This window comes from Lissotriton helveticus, chromosome 4_1 (assembly GCF_964261635.1).
Source record: "Lissotriton helveticus chromosome 4_1, aLisHel1.1, whole genome shotgun sequence".
Taxonomy (NCBI): Eukaryota; Metazoa; Chordata; class Amphibia; order Caudata; family Salamandridae; genus Lissotriton; species Lissotriton helveticus.
In genome coordinates, this window is record NC_136063.1 from 622,450,100 (window position 1) to 622,466,288 (window position 16,189).

The 16,189-nt window shown below is 40.8% G+C and overlaps 1 protein-coding gene across 4 annotated transcripts in view; it reads right to left on the reverse strand.

Annotated features, from left to right (window-relative positions):
• Positions 1–1,137: 1,137 nt before the first annotated feature.
• Positions 1,138–16,189, reverse strand: part of CHD7 (chromodomain helicase DNA binding protein 7) — a 771,490-nt gene continuing 756,438 nt past the window's right edge. For all 4 annotated transcript variants that reach the window (XM_078687262.1, XM_078687261.1, XM_078687264.1 and 1 more), the window contains 2 exons: positions 7,820–7,924; positions 1,138–4,610 (listed from right to left, as the gene is read on the reverse strand). In XM_078687262.1, the coding sequence (XP_078543388.1) occupies positions 3,714–4,610; positions 7,820–7,924 (1,002 nt within the window). In that variant the 3' untranslated portion in view covers positions 1,138–3,713. The remainder of the gene's footprint in view (positions 4,611–7,819; positions 7,925–16,189) is intronic.

Genomic DNA, 16,189 nt, shown 5'->3' on the forward strand with positions numbered 1-16,189 from the left:
TTCCACTCATGAGTCAAACTATTTTCTTGATATTACAGCTTCCGTTCCAATCTCTACTTGGTCAGTCTAAAGGACCAGTGCGCAAAAGGGGGAACCCCTGCATCAGGTGAGCCCCTAAAAAGGCTCACCCCCACATTACAACAGGTAAGAAATGTTCTTACCACTAGCTCGAAGATGACCAAAGACTGTCCCCAATTCTCCCAATGCTCAAGGGTAATAATTAGCATGCCTAGCGATCGGAATTAAAATACCATCAACTGAACAAAATACTAACAATATCATGCCTCCTTTCAAGCGATGAGCTATGGCTCTGACTAACCACTGTACAAAACGGCTTAACGCACAACATAAGGCTTCCTCTGGAGAACCCAAATTTCGAAAATAACCTACAAAGAAGGCATTAAAGCCAAATGGCCTTATAAACAATCCAGCCAAAGCGCACAAAAGTGAAAGGATATAAAAACTGATTCAGTGCTGCGGATAGCCTCCTAATCTACCCAGAACTTTTTTGGGGCGAAAGTATAAGCTATAACCTGGCTCCACCATGCTGCACACTGGCAGCATTTCGTGTTCAGCAAGGGGCTTCTCATTAATTGAAATCTCACATACTGTTGGGAGATCATTATAATGTTCAAAACATAGCTGGTATCCAAGTGTTGCATGCTTAGTCACTAAGTTGATTCAATGTGATACTCCCAAATATAGAACCTGAAAAAAGTCTAAAAAACATTAAATAAAAAATAAAAATCAAGAAAATAGTATGCAATAAAAAAACGTTTACTGAGCATTTGCGGGGACAAACAGGGAAGAGTTGGAGAAATACCATTTTGCAACTTACCACCATGCACCAAAAGTTGGTAAAATGAACATACTAATCTGATACTTTCTGTGGGGGATATTCAATATTTGGGACATATTGTTCTTTAGTTGCTGACAAGACAATATTATTAACTCTTACAAAACTGTGTTTTGTACTAACGTTCTTCAGCAGTGGCTATTTTCATGCTGGCTTCAGTGCACATCCTTGAGTGAATTACATAACTTGTTCCAAGAGAAGTCATCAACTGGCAACCTCTCAAAATGTTCCACACATATTGCATGCAAGGAAACCAGGAATGGTTAATGCAAATTATCTCGTATGTTTTAAAACAACACTCTTTATTAAACGTAACTGTATTTGTATTTAACTTTGGTAGCGGTCAGGCACACTACTTAAACAAAGGGGAAAGTCATGGGCAAGAAAGGATGGGAAAATAATATATCTGTACCAAAATAAAGAGTTTTCTCAAAATCTACATACAGTAAACCTCCCTACCTTTTAAATCTGTATTGCATTTTGCAAAGTTGAACAAAAAACTTTATAAAAATATTCAAAAGGCGGAGAACAGACAATGGGAAAATAGTTATTCTGTAAAATTCAAAAACATTAGTATGTTACAATCTGATGCAATACAGTTCTTATGCATTTGGTGGTGGCAACTACCCCACTGTCAGTTTTATGTAATGCATTGCTCCAAAAGTAGAGTTCCACTTTAAGAGATGCTGAAAAATTCATTAACAGTCTTGGGGTTAAAAGGAACAAGACTATGCTAAAATTAGGACTTGGTTCCATAAAGAACTGTGTTCCGATCCAGTGTGGAGCCTGCCTATCTCCATTTTGTGTTTGCACCAATTCTTTATTTTACAATTTATGTCGAACTGCTACAATAAGAATTTGGAAAATAGTTGTCTCTCGGCATTCCTGAAGGATGAAAGTATTTGAGACGAAAAGTTGAAGACCACTCGAAAGATGCAAAGTTGAAATATATAGACACAAGAAGGTTATCAGGACTCCGTGACATCCTTATCCTTGATGAAGTATGTTCTACGTCTGAAAACTGAAATACTTCAGGATTTCTTTCCCAAGTGAGGCATATAGTCCATTCACTATTTTTTCAACTTCTTCTAGGCTTTATGTCTCTTTTTTACCCCAATGAAGTTTTGAAATGTTCAATTGTGATGCGTATGCCAGTCAGTGAACATAAAAATATATATTTATATATAAATAACAGTTCATATTCTCAAGGTAAACAAATAATCGAACAACAGTAAAATCGGCACACTGTTTAAACTCTCACACATGCCTTTCAGAACTTTGCAGCAGCATTTATTTTCTGTCCAGATGATCCAGCACAGTGAAAACCGTGCTCCTGTGATACATGATCTCAACTATCAGATGTCATAAAAGGGCAAAAAACAGTAGCGCTCTACAAGACCCTTTGGTTTAAAAGGCTGGGCTAGGTGTTCAATTTATGCACAAGCTGTTTGGCAAAGATGTTCCTGGCATCAGGAACTCCAGCATACAGGACAGGGCTCGAGTACTTTCTTGACACCACTGCCTTCCTATTTTAATTTCATTTCCCCTTTATAACTGACCTGGATAGTACTACAATTAAAACTGAATTTTATGTTTGCTTTTTTACTCATCTAGGATACCAAAAGCTCTCAAATATAGCCTTTACTTATGATCTTTTATTGTCTAAGGTCTCTTAGAAGACAAATCGACTGATGCCTTTCTTGCTTCTGCAGTGATTTAGACTGGCATAACAAGGATGAATTTCAATGCTTTACCCCCCCTTCGTGCTGGATGGTCCTTTGGGATCCAGTGCATAAAGTGGCAGCTAGTCTTTTAGGAGTCTAAAACAGTATGATTCATGTATATGTATAACTATACACACACAAAACGTCAATACTGTACGTTCTTCTAAAGTGAAAACAATCTGAACACCAGGCGTGATTTGGTTCCTCTAGACACTGCTACATTCGCCAATTATATCACTGCATATCATGGGTCACTTTTATTAAAAGCATCATTACTACAGTTGGCAGCAATTTACATCATATCTTACATGATAGCAGTTTCAAAAAGAAAAAGACAGACATCACAACAAAGAAAAACAATACATTTACAAAGTCATGTCTGTAAACTTCAAGGCTAGTTTAGAGTTGAGGTAATGCTGTTTAGCTTTGTTGCTAAAGTAACAAAGTCCTTTTATTAAAAAAAAAAAAAAGGTACCTGATTATTTTGTCTATACCAGTGCATTACAAGATCATGAGACGATTAATCTGTAGTTTTATCCTGTAATAACCTTCTCAGTGGGTTGATTTCCAAAAGGTACACTTCACATTCAACAGCTGCCTTATTATTGCTGCGTCTCAGGATCGAGACATTCACACTATCATGGAGATTGTCAGAAAGTGTGTTTTGTGTGTGAACTCCCATATACAGTCAAAACAGATGTGTACATATGATATGTATATTGTAAAATTCATTCTGACCTTCACAGCAAAAGAAAAAAAAATAATTAAATATATAACTTCATACTTCCTTTGAGCAGCACTTCCTTCTATTTGCACCACTTGATTACAAACTGCTGCTTTTATTACAATACCAATGGTACCAAAAAAAGCAGCGCATTAAGTAAATTTCCATAAAAAAGACATGATCAGCTCTCAAATTTCATCTCTCCTAGGGATAATAAATAATGCACTGCACAATACTTAATGACCGAGATACCTTTTGACACATCTGTATAACATGACTTGGGATTTTTTTGCTACACTATGTTACAGAACAGCTTATAAAAACTAGGTATGGACATTTACTGTGAGTGTAAACAGTAGGACTACCACTTGTCAAAAGTTTAAAACACTTTAACTGTAACTGGTACTGGTTATTCACCATTTTCGTTGCTGTCTATTTCACCCCCTCCATCAAGTGAGTCTAAATCTTCACCCTGTGCTATTTCATCGTCCAAAACGGATGAATCTGCAGTTTTATCAAGGCTATCCTCAGCATCGCTGCCTTCCATGTTCTCCTCCTCCTCTTTAAATGAGGTTTCCTCAACTTTGTCCGCAGCCTTCTCTTCGTGGGCACTCACTGCATTATGAAGTCCTGCAAGTGCCGAGAAACCAGGCAATGTCAATCCCCCCAGCCCTGGAGGTAGAAACATAGATGGGTAAAACAAGCCTGGGGCCATGGTGGACAGTAGGAAAGGATTGAAGGCGAGTGGGTTTGTGGGTAATCCAGTTGTGGCAGTAGCAGCACTGGCAGAGTCAGTAGCAGTATCTGTGCTTTTTTCTGAGTCTTTTTCATCTTCATTCTCACTTGTTTTGTCCCCGCATTTTGAAGTGCCATCCCCCGTTTCTCCTCGACTTAAAGCTGTAGTGGTGTTTCCTGCAGCAACTGTGAGTGAACTATTTAACAATCCGCTTAGTCCAAACATGCCTGGCAATCCTGCCATACCTGGCAGCATTAGAGGCAACATAGCAGTCGGATTTTTAGAATCGCCTCCAGCAGCAGCTGTTGCAAGTCCTGTAGGAAATCCCATGAGTCCTGCAAGCTGGAGAGATTGCAGATTCTGTAGATTCTGAAGGCTTGCAAGGTCCATGCCAGCAAATAGGCTGTTCATCAGCAGTGGATTGATTCCAGACGTCGAGGCTACAGCGGCAGCTGCTGCAGCTGCTTTGGCAATTTCACTTTTTGGCCTTCTTCCTCTTCGACTTGATCCTTCCTCCCTTATAACAGGGCCTGTGAGAAGACGGTCAAACATGGACTCGGGAACAAAGCCCTGTGAAAAATTATAAATAAACAAATGTCACACAAACTACGTAATACAACACAGCTATTGAAAAGTACTATTGTTGGACGTTTAGGGACCTTGAAATTGTAAAATAATTACTTACGACATTTGAACGCATTTTAAGTATGACTTGCTTTTTTAAGCAGCCTACATTATTTGAACATGCTCTAAGTTTATTACTATTGAGCTCTCTCAAATCCATTTCAGTGGTAAGTCTGCTTGCAGCCACGCATATATCCTACCACCAACCTACAATAAACAGATGTGTCTGCATGGCTGTTCCCCTCACTTGACATACAGGCCGCCCAGTGAGAGATTCCACTGGTGCAATGATATTCGTTAACTGTAACAAAAACACGCCTACATAGTAAATGCCAACCTACTAATGAAGTATACACAATTATCAACGATTGGAACCGCAGTCATTTCTATAGAGCAGGAGCTTTAAGTGTTCCCAATACCATCACCTTCATGATCACCATCAGCCATCATTTGCCCCCAACTAACAGCAATGTGTAGAATTTGCATTGGGGAATGATTCAGAGTTTGGCAGCAGGATTACACGGTCATAAACGCGGCTGGCATCACGTCCACCTTATTACAAGTGAAATATTTCCTATGACACTTATAAGGCAGACGGGAAATCTGTAACGTCGTTTGTGACAGAGTAACCTGTTCATCAAACTATGAATCAGACCCTATGTGTTTTAGCCACCTGCAACCAGGATTGGTGTATAACTGACTGTCACAGATTCAAAGCCAGCAGGTTCACTCACCTTCATGCCATGCTGTCAGCAATCAAGTGTACTCCAGAGTTGGGATGTTTACAGTGAATTTCTGCTGCAAATACATTATACTATGTGGCTCCTAAATGGAAATTATGTACATGTGCAATGTTTTTAATAAATGTTACCTCTTCAGTCCGAAGTAGCCTGTCTTATGAAATGACAAGAGTCTTATCCCAGCCTGTAGCAAGCATCTTCTGAGCTCGCTATGGTCCACGAGATAGCCTCCAAATGGAGGGCAGTGATCACTGGCCCTTACATGCAACACTTCAAGTAGAGCAAGGGGCGCAAACAGATCGAGTCGCCCAGCTGCAGGTAGAGTATCCCCGAAGTATAACTACCCATATAACAGAGGACTGTTGCAAACTGCTTACTGACATGAAGGCAGATTAAACGTTACTCAGCATGTCTGAGGACCAGGTCAAAGCATTAATATGGTATGGCCAGCTGAGTGAGCAGGTGGTAAACTACTTGTGGGTAACACTCACAGTATGTGACTAAGGAACGTGAAAATAATGTGTGCGGTGGGATGGGCAAGAGAAATGGATGGCTTAATAAATATTGTAGGAACCTAAAATTAAGGGTACGAAAATTGCAAAAAGATTATTTAGGAAAAGACACGATAGGGTAACAATGGAGAGCCTCTGCCTGGCAAAACTAGAGTACAAAAATAATTGGAGGAAAAGGAAATTGGAATATGCAAGCAAAAATTGGCAAACCATGTTTGAAGTGGTAAGTTCAAATAACATTTAGTTTTGGCAACAGGTGTGAAGGGAACGTGCAAGGGGAAATGAGGCGCTTATTTAGTGATAATGATTGTATCATCCACCAAAGTAATCTATATGCTAGTAACAATGCAGATGAGAAACTGAAGAGAACTATCAAGGTCGATATGGATACTGAGTGGTATTTCTCCTTTCAGAAGATAAGAGACCATCCACTATCTTAATGTAACCGATGTGGCGGGCCTAGACAATCTACAGGCGGTTATAATAATGTGGATTGGTGCGCAAACCTCTTTTAAGTCACATTACAAAAAGCTCTGCCTTCTGGATCTTATCCAGGGAGGTGGAAAAGAGCAATAATTAGACCAATATATCAGAAAGATGATGCCACAAAGCTCAAGAATTATCGCCTAATTCGTTTGCAGGATATGAGGGAGAAAGTATACTCCTAAGTATTGTTAGAATTAATGTAGGCTTGGGTAGAGCAAAATTATTTAATTCCGATAGAGCAAGGTGGCTTTAAGGAAGGCCATTCAACAATATATCACTGCCTTAGTTTATGGGCAATAACAAAGGCGACAAAAGAGTTGCTAAGCAGATTGTTTTGCTACTTTGTTGATTTCGGGGCCACCTTAGACTTGGGCAATCGCAAATTATTGTGGGATAAGCTAAGGAGGCTTAGCATCAATAAGGCGTTGCTTTCACTTGTTCAGGAATTGCACAGCCAGAACTGGGCCCATGTGATCTTAGATACACGTGGGACCTTATCAGAGAATACAGATAAAGAATAGCCCACTGTGTGTTCTGGCCCCCCATTCTTCTCTTTTTTCTTGCTCGACTTACCAAATACATTACACAAAGCTGGTGGCTTATGTCCCAAAAAGGGGTGGACCCATATCCCCTGCCCACAATTCTAAAGGAATATCAAATATATAATGAACGTTTTAAACTAGAAAATTAACATAGGATTAGGAATGCTACAATAACGCAGCGTGTCCAACTCTGATTGTAATGTAAGGAGCAAACCATGAAAGTTTACTGTTGACCGTTCTATTTTTCATGCCAACACATTTCTAGTGTAGTATCATATTTGTTGCTATGCCTAATTACCATTTGAAAATCTAAACACCAAAAATTTCAAGCATTAAAAAATGTAGTGCTCATCCAAATGCAGGTGATTTTATTAATTAAGTTGGATAGGTCAAAAAACGTCCCTCAATTTCGCAGCAACTATATCGCATTCCATCTACTCACCCGTCTTTTTGCAACTAACTAGTGATTATTCTCTGACATTTGAGTGGAGTGCGCAAACCAATCATGTCAGCTCAGCTCATAGTCACCAAATCTGTTTGTCTTTCAAGCTGATAAATCGACCTATGACAAGTTGCAGCCAAATGAAAACAATATTTGAAATTATAATTACAAGCAGATGTTATGAAGTGTCTTAATTCTGAAAATCAGGACACTTATCATGAGTCAGGGAAGATATCACCAGGGGCCTGACAATGTTTCTCTCATTAAAGCCATGTACTGACAAGAACTAAGTAGTAGTATTACAGACAGATATCCAAATTATACTCTATAAATGTTTTTGATAGAGGCTGTAAAGTGAACTTTTAATGTTGTCATGTTCGTAAAGCATTGGAATGTTTCAATATCAATCTCTAAATTATTAACTTAAGCTTACCGACTGCTTAACTATATCAGTCCAATCAGGAGCAACAGCAAATTCAGGATTTTCTTCAAGCCACCTAGGGAGGTCTTTCATTGGAGGAGCCATTGCACCACCCATCTATTTAAAAAACAAAGATACATAAATATAAAATGCACGTGAAAAAATATGCAATAAATGACCTAAAAATGGGCAATATACCAATCAATGAAGGCATCAATAGAGGAGGGATGAGAAAGGAGTTGTAAAGCAGTAAGAGTAAATATCGAAGTGTCATTTTGCATCGTGGATAGCTAACAAACACTGATGTGCTTTTGTGAATATTCCCCACAGTGAATCTGGGAACTCTTAGATATTTTGTCTTTCATAAGTCAAACTGAAGAGTAACAGCAGCAATGTATTAATTTCCAAAGCAGCCCACCCATTGGTTTTGAAGACACTTGAGTGAGCCCACCTTCCCTATAGAGGTTATATGAGATGCCTTTTAAGAAAGTGGTAGCCATAAAATTGGTTCCTCGAGGGTCTAAGAAAAACATGAAAAATAGAGAACAATTACAGCTAAGCAATTATTTTTTCTCCACGATTTGGATCTTTCATGATTGTGAGGACGAACATCTTTTCGAGTGCAAGCATTAGTGGTAAGTGAAAATCCCTCCAAACAATTGCGTTGCATTTTTTTGTAATGGTAGGGTACTGAACAGTCCCTCTTGCAGCTGTAATAGAATGTGCTACAACTCTGTACTGCCGTATTTCTCAAAGTAAAGATTATCTACCATTCAGAAAGCAAAGCCATGTCTGAAAGGGGTTACAACCCCTTGTACATGATATGAGAGACTGAAGCCTTGTTTCATATCTACATAGTACTTAATGCCCCTTCTTACATTTAGTGTGTGAAGTTCTCGGCTATCCACATAAACTGTATTTAGTACTCGAAATGACGTGTAGTATAAAGAAGTCAGATATAATCCTGGGGGTAAACTTGGAAGGAGTTCTAGATTTCACTTTACAAAAATTACACCAATGGTTGCTGGATGGAAAGGGTCCGGGGTTTATCCATCATGGTTACTATGAAGTTTATCTTTCACGAAAGGACTTTCAGGTCCTGAGACCGCGCGGTTCACATGCCTTGCCTATTCATTTCAATAATCTGACGTTTAATTGCCAGTTCTTTAAGTGCTGGTTAGAACACACGTGTATTTGTTAATAGTCCTAGGATAAAGTACCAGAACATAATTAGTATCCGTATTTATTTAGGTGTCAAAGACATGCTTGCTATTAACTAGTCTTCAAGTTAAATATACCTATTTTCTCATTAGATAAGACCACTGGCCCTAGGTTCTCAGTAAAGAATTGTGGGTTCTACCTTTAACTCGAGTATAGTAAAATCAACTGGTATAGAACTCTTGTTAAGGATGAACTTGTCCTCAGTTATACGAGGTTGAAATAACTGCACTGATTTCTCTATACCAGTACCCAATCTATGGGTTGTCTAGTAGAAGATGCAACCCCTAAAGAAGGGAGAGAAGGAAGTTGGACTTTGATCCTTAAGAACGAAGATGATTTGTGTTTTTTCTTTTAATGAATACCAGAGTGCGATAGAATTACAAGCTCCCAAACATCAATGGGTTAAATGCTGTGTTAGCCTATGGTAACACAGCATCTTTAATTGCCCCCTACCTAGATGCTGGAATAAAGCAGGCCCAACTCTGCTATTAGGATCACTGCTGACTGACGCCCCATTCTTGGTCACTTTGAAAGGCGAAATGACTGCAGGTCTCCCTGTAAATGCTGTAAATGAGGGTTTGCAGGCGGATGACAGATGGAAAAGTTTCATCTGCAGCCGTTAGGGTAAGATTTTGGAATTGGCCTGTAGATGGTATAAAGGCACTTAAAAATCGAAATGCTTTAGCACAAGTTGTGTTCTTTATATTGGAGAAGACATGAGCACATCAGGGCCCAGGAAGCGGGGTGCGCTTATGAAAAACACAAGTTTGCCGTGCAGGGCCAAAACAGGACGTCTGCTCGTCAAACGTGTGCCTTCTAGGCAACCAGCACCGGTGAGAATCTTATAAGGGCCATGGATTGGGCCTCCACTGACCTGGGGATCGGCACCTGGGTATAAATGACCCTGCTAGTCTTCAGAAATGCATTAGCAAGCCCACCTGTTTTAATGTGTTACCTGACTTTCTTAGTCAATCAAGAATAGTGTGACATTGAAGATTTCATCGTTCATTCTCTCAATAAATTGACCTTGAAATGAGCAAGGTGCTAAATAAAAACGACTGAGTTGTTACGTCAAAAATATTTTACATTGCTCTTTAGGAACCAGTGATTGGATAGGATTTTTTCCAGCTAACGTTTTTAATTTTGTATTAGAAGACGTGTGAGCCCAGGGATCAAAGAAAAATAGAGGCCATCTTCCTTCCACATCTATCTTGTTGATACAGAGTCCCTTAGTGCTCAGTCCACTTTTTCTTAATCTGCAATATTTATTGGAGACTTCTGCATACTTTTTTAAGACTCAATTACAAGAATCGTTCCCAAAAAAAAAATCTGATAAACTTCTAGTTGAACTTGGGTTGGGAAAGCTAGAGAAGTGATTTAATTATATGTCTGGCCTTTGCTCACGCTGGGAGCGATTGAAAAGTTGTCATCAACAGTTATCTGACTTCCCAAGCTCCAGAGTGCTGACAGTAGGCCTCTAATCATTTCTGCTAAGGTTTCATGTTTAGCCAAGAAACTGTTTGGGACTTGACAAGAAAGAATTAACATTTCCTCTGGGTGAAACAATTTGCAAGATGGCCACCACCACCTGGAAATCACTAACCCTGGGCGTAGTTCGCGTAGTAGCGCTACGCATAGCTACACAAAGTGCACTTCGCACTAGGCGTAGCTACGCAAACTGCGTAGTGCACTGTGCAAAATGCTGTTCACACTGATTGCACAGTGCGGACAAGCATCCGGGACTGTGCAATCAGTGCAGACCACCTCTCTTGCACAGTGCAAGCGGTCGTTTTCTGCCGCTCAAGTAGATTTCTACTCGAGCGGCAGCTTTCTCAACGCGGACTGGTAGTTTCTCATTGTGAACGAGGAAAAAGTCTCGCCGGGATGTCATTTTGCTTGCTCGTGGTCGCCAACGTGACGTTGAGGACCGCAAGCAAGCAAAAAAAATAAAAAATAAATAAAAAAGGACCGCTACGCGTGTTTGCACTGTGCTACGTGCAATTCGCGTAGTGCGAAGTAGTGCAAACTACGCGAGCGTAGCGTAGTACTTCGCCCAGGGTTAGAAATCACACGTTTCTTTTTCCTTTTTACTGTCTGTAGGACATCAGTTTAGATGTGGGTGGACAAGTTTGCCTTTTCGCTCAGTTGGTAATACCATAATCATGTTGTCGGAGAAGAACATTATTGGAGACGTGAGGGTAAATGATTGGAAATGCTTCTTAGGCATATTGAAGCATAGGTATTTTGCGTGTTTTCTGTGACTTGCAGTCAGAAATGCACATCTTGAAGTAAAGTACACATCGAAGCTCCTAAAAATCGAAGGAAGATTTGATATTATGCCAACATTTTTGATGTTTTTCTTCATCTACGTATTTTTGTGCTTATATCCAAGATAGGTACAAATTCTTTCTTCGACCTCAGTTTTCTGACTAGGAAGCACCGCTAATAAAAACTGCTGTTCTTATGCAGGCCTATGTTATTGTTTTAATAAGCTAACGTCCTGGAGCAGATGTTTGAGTTGGATTTGCTTGACTGAGTGTGCTGAAAAGGTGAGGGCAATGAGTGTAGATAGTAGCCACCACTCTGAAGTAGCCTTCACTTTGTCGTATTTATGTCACTTTTCCACGTATTTGGTGGCAATCCCTCATACTGTGCGGAGTAAAGTGAAAAAGGTGATAAGGGAAATTCCTAGTACGTTGCAGGAGACATCACTGCTAATGCCAATAAAAAGCGTATTCCCTGAAAAAGGCATGTTCAAGATCTTTTTATGGACATCTGGCTTGAGGTCAGTCAGTCGTTACCATTTTATAAACTGTAAATTTCAATTTCAGCAAGCTATTATAAGTTTTTTTTTAAAGCAAGGCAACAAACAGGAATACATTTTACATATCTTGATTTAAAACTTTAATATGACCATTAATGCCTCCATATATTTTCCAATTGCTATACAAGATGGTGAACATTTTATTTAAAATAGAAGACTTAATGCTACTGAATGAACTAGTTTGTTACCTTCAAAAAACACTCTTTGCTAGTTGATACTCTAACTGCAGAATCCTCACCTTTTGAACATTCCCAGGTGCCAGACTGGACCCATAAACTCTGCAATGCTAATCTTCCTCTAACTGGTGGCATGAGGCTCCAGTCCTTCTCTGGGTATTATGACACAGAACCATCATAGGTATCCACCACAAAGATCATTAAGCTAACCTGCTTTTCTGATAAGGCACTTCTACCCTCATATTCCTCACCAGTGAATTGATGCCCAAGAAGTAACAACAGGTGGTGGGTCTGAGTGAATATCACATCAAATTATCTTCTAACATGGAACAGAAAAAATTAATGTCTCTCTGCACCTCGGAGTCAAGGCACTACAGCCTGGTGGAGGTGTGGACCAAAGTCAGTATGACAGCCCGTCAGATGCCCAGATTAGAAACACTACAAGGACAATGTGGAGGTTGCTGCATTTGCTCTGGTGGGATGCACTTTAATACACTCCTCCTTGGCCACAGCATAGCATAAAATCAGGCATAGAAAAAACTAGCAGGATATAGTCTTCTTAAGGACAACTTTACACTCCTTGTGCCATGCAGAGCCAAGAAACAGCTGCTGTTCAACCATAGTGTTTCCAGTTACCGTCGATATAGCTCCGAGCAAGCTCCATGTTATTAAAGAAAAAAAAAAAGATGCAGCCACTCCTCCTGAGCCAGGTATGGAGGAGAGAACGCCAGCAGGCTGATGGGCTGTCCCACCAGAATGGTCTTGAGAAGAGACCCACGTCTGAAGCACCAACTTGTTGGAAAGAAAGCAGTGAGGGAGGATGGGCTAAAAGGTCCTGCAGTGTGTACACCAGCCAAGCCAAGGCAACAGTAATTGAGAAGACCATAGTAATTAAGCATCTACGAACAACCAAACATGAGCTTGAAGCTAGCCCATCAAAACAGTAAGGACCTTTGACAGTGCCCAGAGCAATGCTTTCTTTAGTCAAATATAGTTCAAACCAAAAAAACATAGGACAACCGTGCTTTTAACAGATCGACCTCTCACAAAGCATGACCAATAGCCTGAGTAAATGCATTTGGGTGAGGGTCAGGAAACAATGGGAAATTAGAAGAACTCAAATTGCTCTACTCAATTTATATTCTGATTTACCTTGCTGCTGTAGGGGGTATTCCCCTAGTGTGCAGGCAGGTCGACTAATACACTGAATATCAGAGGCTCCCTACCCAATCCAGCTCCTAGTCTCGTCTCTCTTTCCTCAAAGTATATGGAATCAATGGAAAGGGTGAGAATACATTAATCAGAATAAAATCTACTTATATGGACGCATCTTCCAGAGCCCCCTCACAGCAGAAACTACAGGAGAGACAAGCACCAACATGGCAAATATATCCATCTGACGCACAGTGAAGAACAAATGCACCACCTCTTGAAGGATGCACCACTTGTGATCAGAACAATAGCTCATATCTCTCACACACACACACACACACACACACACACACACACACACACACACACACACACACACACACACACACACACACACACACACACACACACACACACACACACACACACACACACACACACACACACACACACACACACACACACACACAGTGTCTGCCAGATGACTCGGCAACTGTTAAGCATAATGATTAATAGGCCCACCAGCACTTTAGCACCTCCATGCAGAGGACGAGAGTCTACCTCGGTCGACTTGCTGGTCTACCACAGAACAATTGTGATGTCAGTGATGATCTGCATAACTTTCTGCCTCACATATGGCACAAGTAGAATAGCGGTCAACAGGAGAACCAACAGTCAGGACTGGAGTACAGTCCCCTGTCCAAAACATCAGCAATGCATGCTGAAGTATAGATGTATGCCTAACCTGTAAAAGTGAGCTGCAGCCTTCAGCATCGCCGGTATTAAGGGTCCCAAGGGTCAAAGGAGGGAACCAGGACCTAGTAGTCAGTATAACCCACCACAAAGCACAGATGCCTTCTTTGGGGCTGCTGCACCAGACATGAAAATGCAAGATCTGCAAGTCCAAGGCCACCAACTAAACCTCAGACTCCAAAGATCGGAAACACAGGCAAGAAACGCAAAAAACGCTCAACCTGTCCTTGTGGAGCTTTAGTTTCAACACCCGAAGCCATGTAAAGACTGCTGTGGCAGCTGGACTAGCTCGGAGGACTGCCTGTGATTAAATAATTGGCATGCTGGGAAGGCAACAACTAACGAGTGTGCAGTGGCATGGTTCTCTTTAAAGCACTCTGATGCAGAGCTGTCTGTCTCCAAAATCTTGCAGGTAAATCGCATATTCATAAGGTTCACCTGGATGACAACAGAAAAGTCTGTGGAATGTACCCAAGGAGTGCAGTCTAATGACGAGACTCATGTCCTTAGATTTGCCCATAAACTCAACTGTATCCAGCCGTCAAAGTTTGCTTGGCCATATTCTTATCATCCTTAAGCAACAACATGTATCCCAGTGGGCTGCTTGTCACCACTTGAGCCATTGTATGTGAGCAGTATAAAACACATGCCTTTGCAGGAGTTCCTGAACAGTCTTCAAAGGAGGTGACCGCTATCCCCATAGCTCTGATGTGCTCAGTCACTACATCCTTAAATGCATTTTCTGGCTTTTCGCAAATCTCTAAACATTTTTCCCTGCTTAGTTTTTCTCTGATCCTTCTGTTCAGTATTTCTCTTTTATGAAAGCTTTGTGCAAAGCTACCCAGTTGGGTACATGCACACTTTATAAAACCTGTTCATCGTCAGGTTCCAACACTTTGAAGGCATTCCAGATCACTGTAGTTGAAGATTAAACCTCCTAAGTAGGAGGGATAGGCAGGACACTCCAGCTCAGGTTCAGGGTATGTGTTTTTGAAGATCCCTATAAAGACTGCTCCGATTAGTTAGACTTATCCACCTTCGTCATTCGCAGTGTACGGCACCATTGAGAATCACGACACAATCTCAGCCAAAGAGAGCCTCTTGTTTCTGCACAATAAGATTCACACAGAGGAGAATTCTTAAAAAGGCGTTTCTTACCCTCTTGAGTTAGCCTAAATATCATCTACTCAAGGAGGAGTCTACTCCAAGATCCTGGTGCCAAATGTGGCGCTGAGAGAAACATGGAGGTCATTGGTGGAGCAGTTGTGTTCACCAGCAGTGGTTAAGTGGCTTTGAACAGAGTTGTGCAACGTTAAGGCCTGAGACATTAGAAGTTCCCAAATGCTTAGCTGGGCCAGATGACATGCCAGAGGGAGGTGGAGAAGATCTAAATACAGGGAGCATGGCCTCAACATAGAATTTTGCAACCACTACTTTAAGACAGGACCTGCCTTAGAAGACATTGTCGACTCTAGTCAGGGAACAGTGCCGACTTTCAGACTTGCAACTGGAATAAGGATGCCTCCCAGGAGAGAAGGACTCTCATTTGAGGCTTCTTCTAGAAGCATCTCTCTTTAGAACGCTTCCCATGATAGACACCAGGAATAATAACGATGACAGGGTTTACAGGTTGAGCCATGTAAAGTTTGGCTTCCATATTGATCGACTTGGAATGCCTAAGACTGCATTTCCAATGGGAGCAGGGCTGCGCCAAAGGCCTAGACCCTAAAGTCAGGCATCATGAGAATCAGAAATAGACATCTTCTTGAGGTATGTCCAAAAATACCTGAAGTCTGACACTCTAAGGAAAACATGACTTTAATGTAGACTGTAAAGGACTTACTTTTGAAGACTAAAACCAGTAAATAGGTGGTAGTTACAGGATTGGTAGCGATGGTCTGAAATAATGGAATCAACAACAAGTAGGATAGCTACTTATTTGACGGTCATCAAATCCGAACAAGGGACCCTAGCTGAAGAGCACTCTAGCAGCGTTGGGGGCAACGCCAAAGTTCCCCGACTCTGTCTGGCACCCTGGGGGCTTGAGGGGTTAGAGTCAAACTGTGAAGTTGAGAGTAGAAAGTATTTATCACAACATCATGGCTTTAAGTTTCATAAAAAATTAATGTTTCATATTGGGCACCGAGTTCTGTTAATGGATGAATGAAATCAGTTTTACCATAGCCTAATGTTGTGTAACAGCATCATGCCCTCGTAGAAACTAACACGTGACTGCACTGCTGATCTAATCAAAAC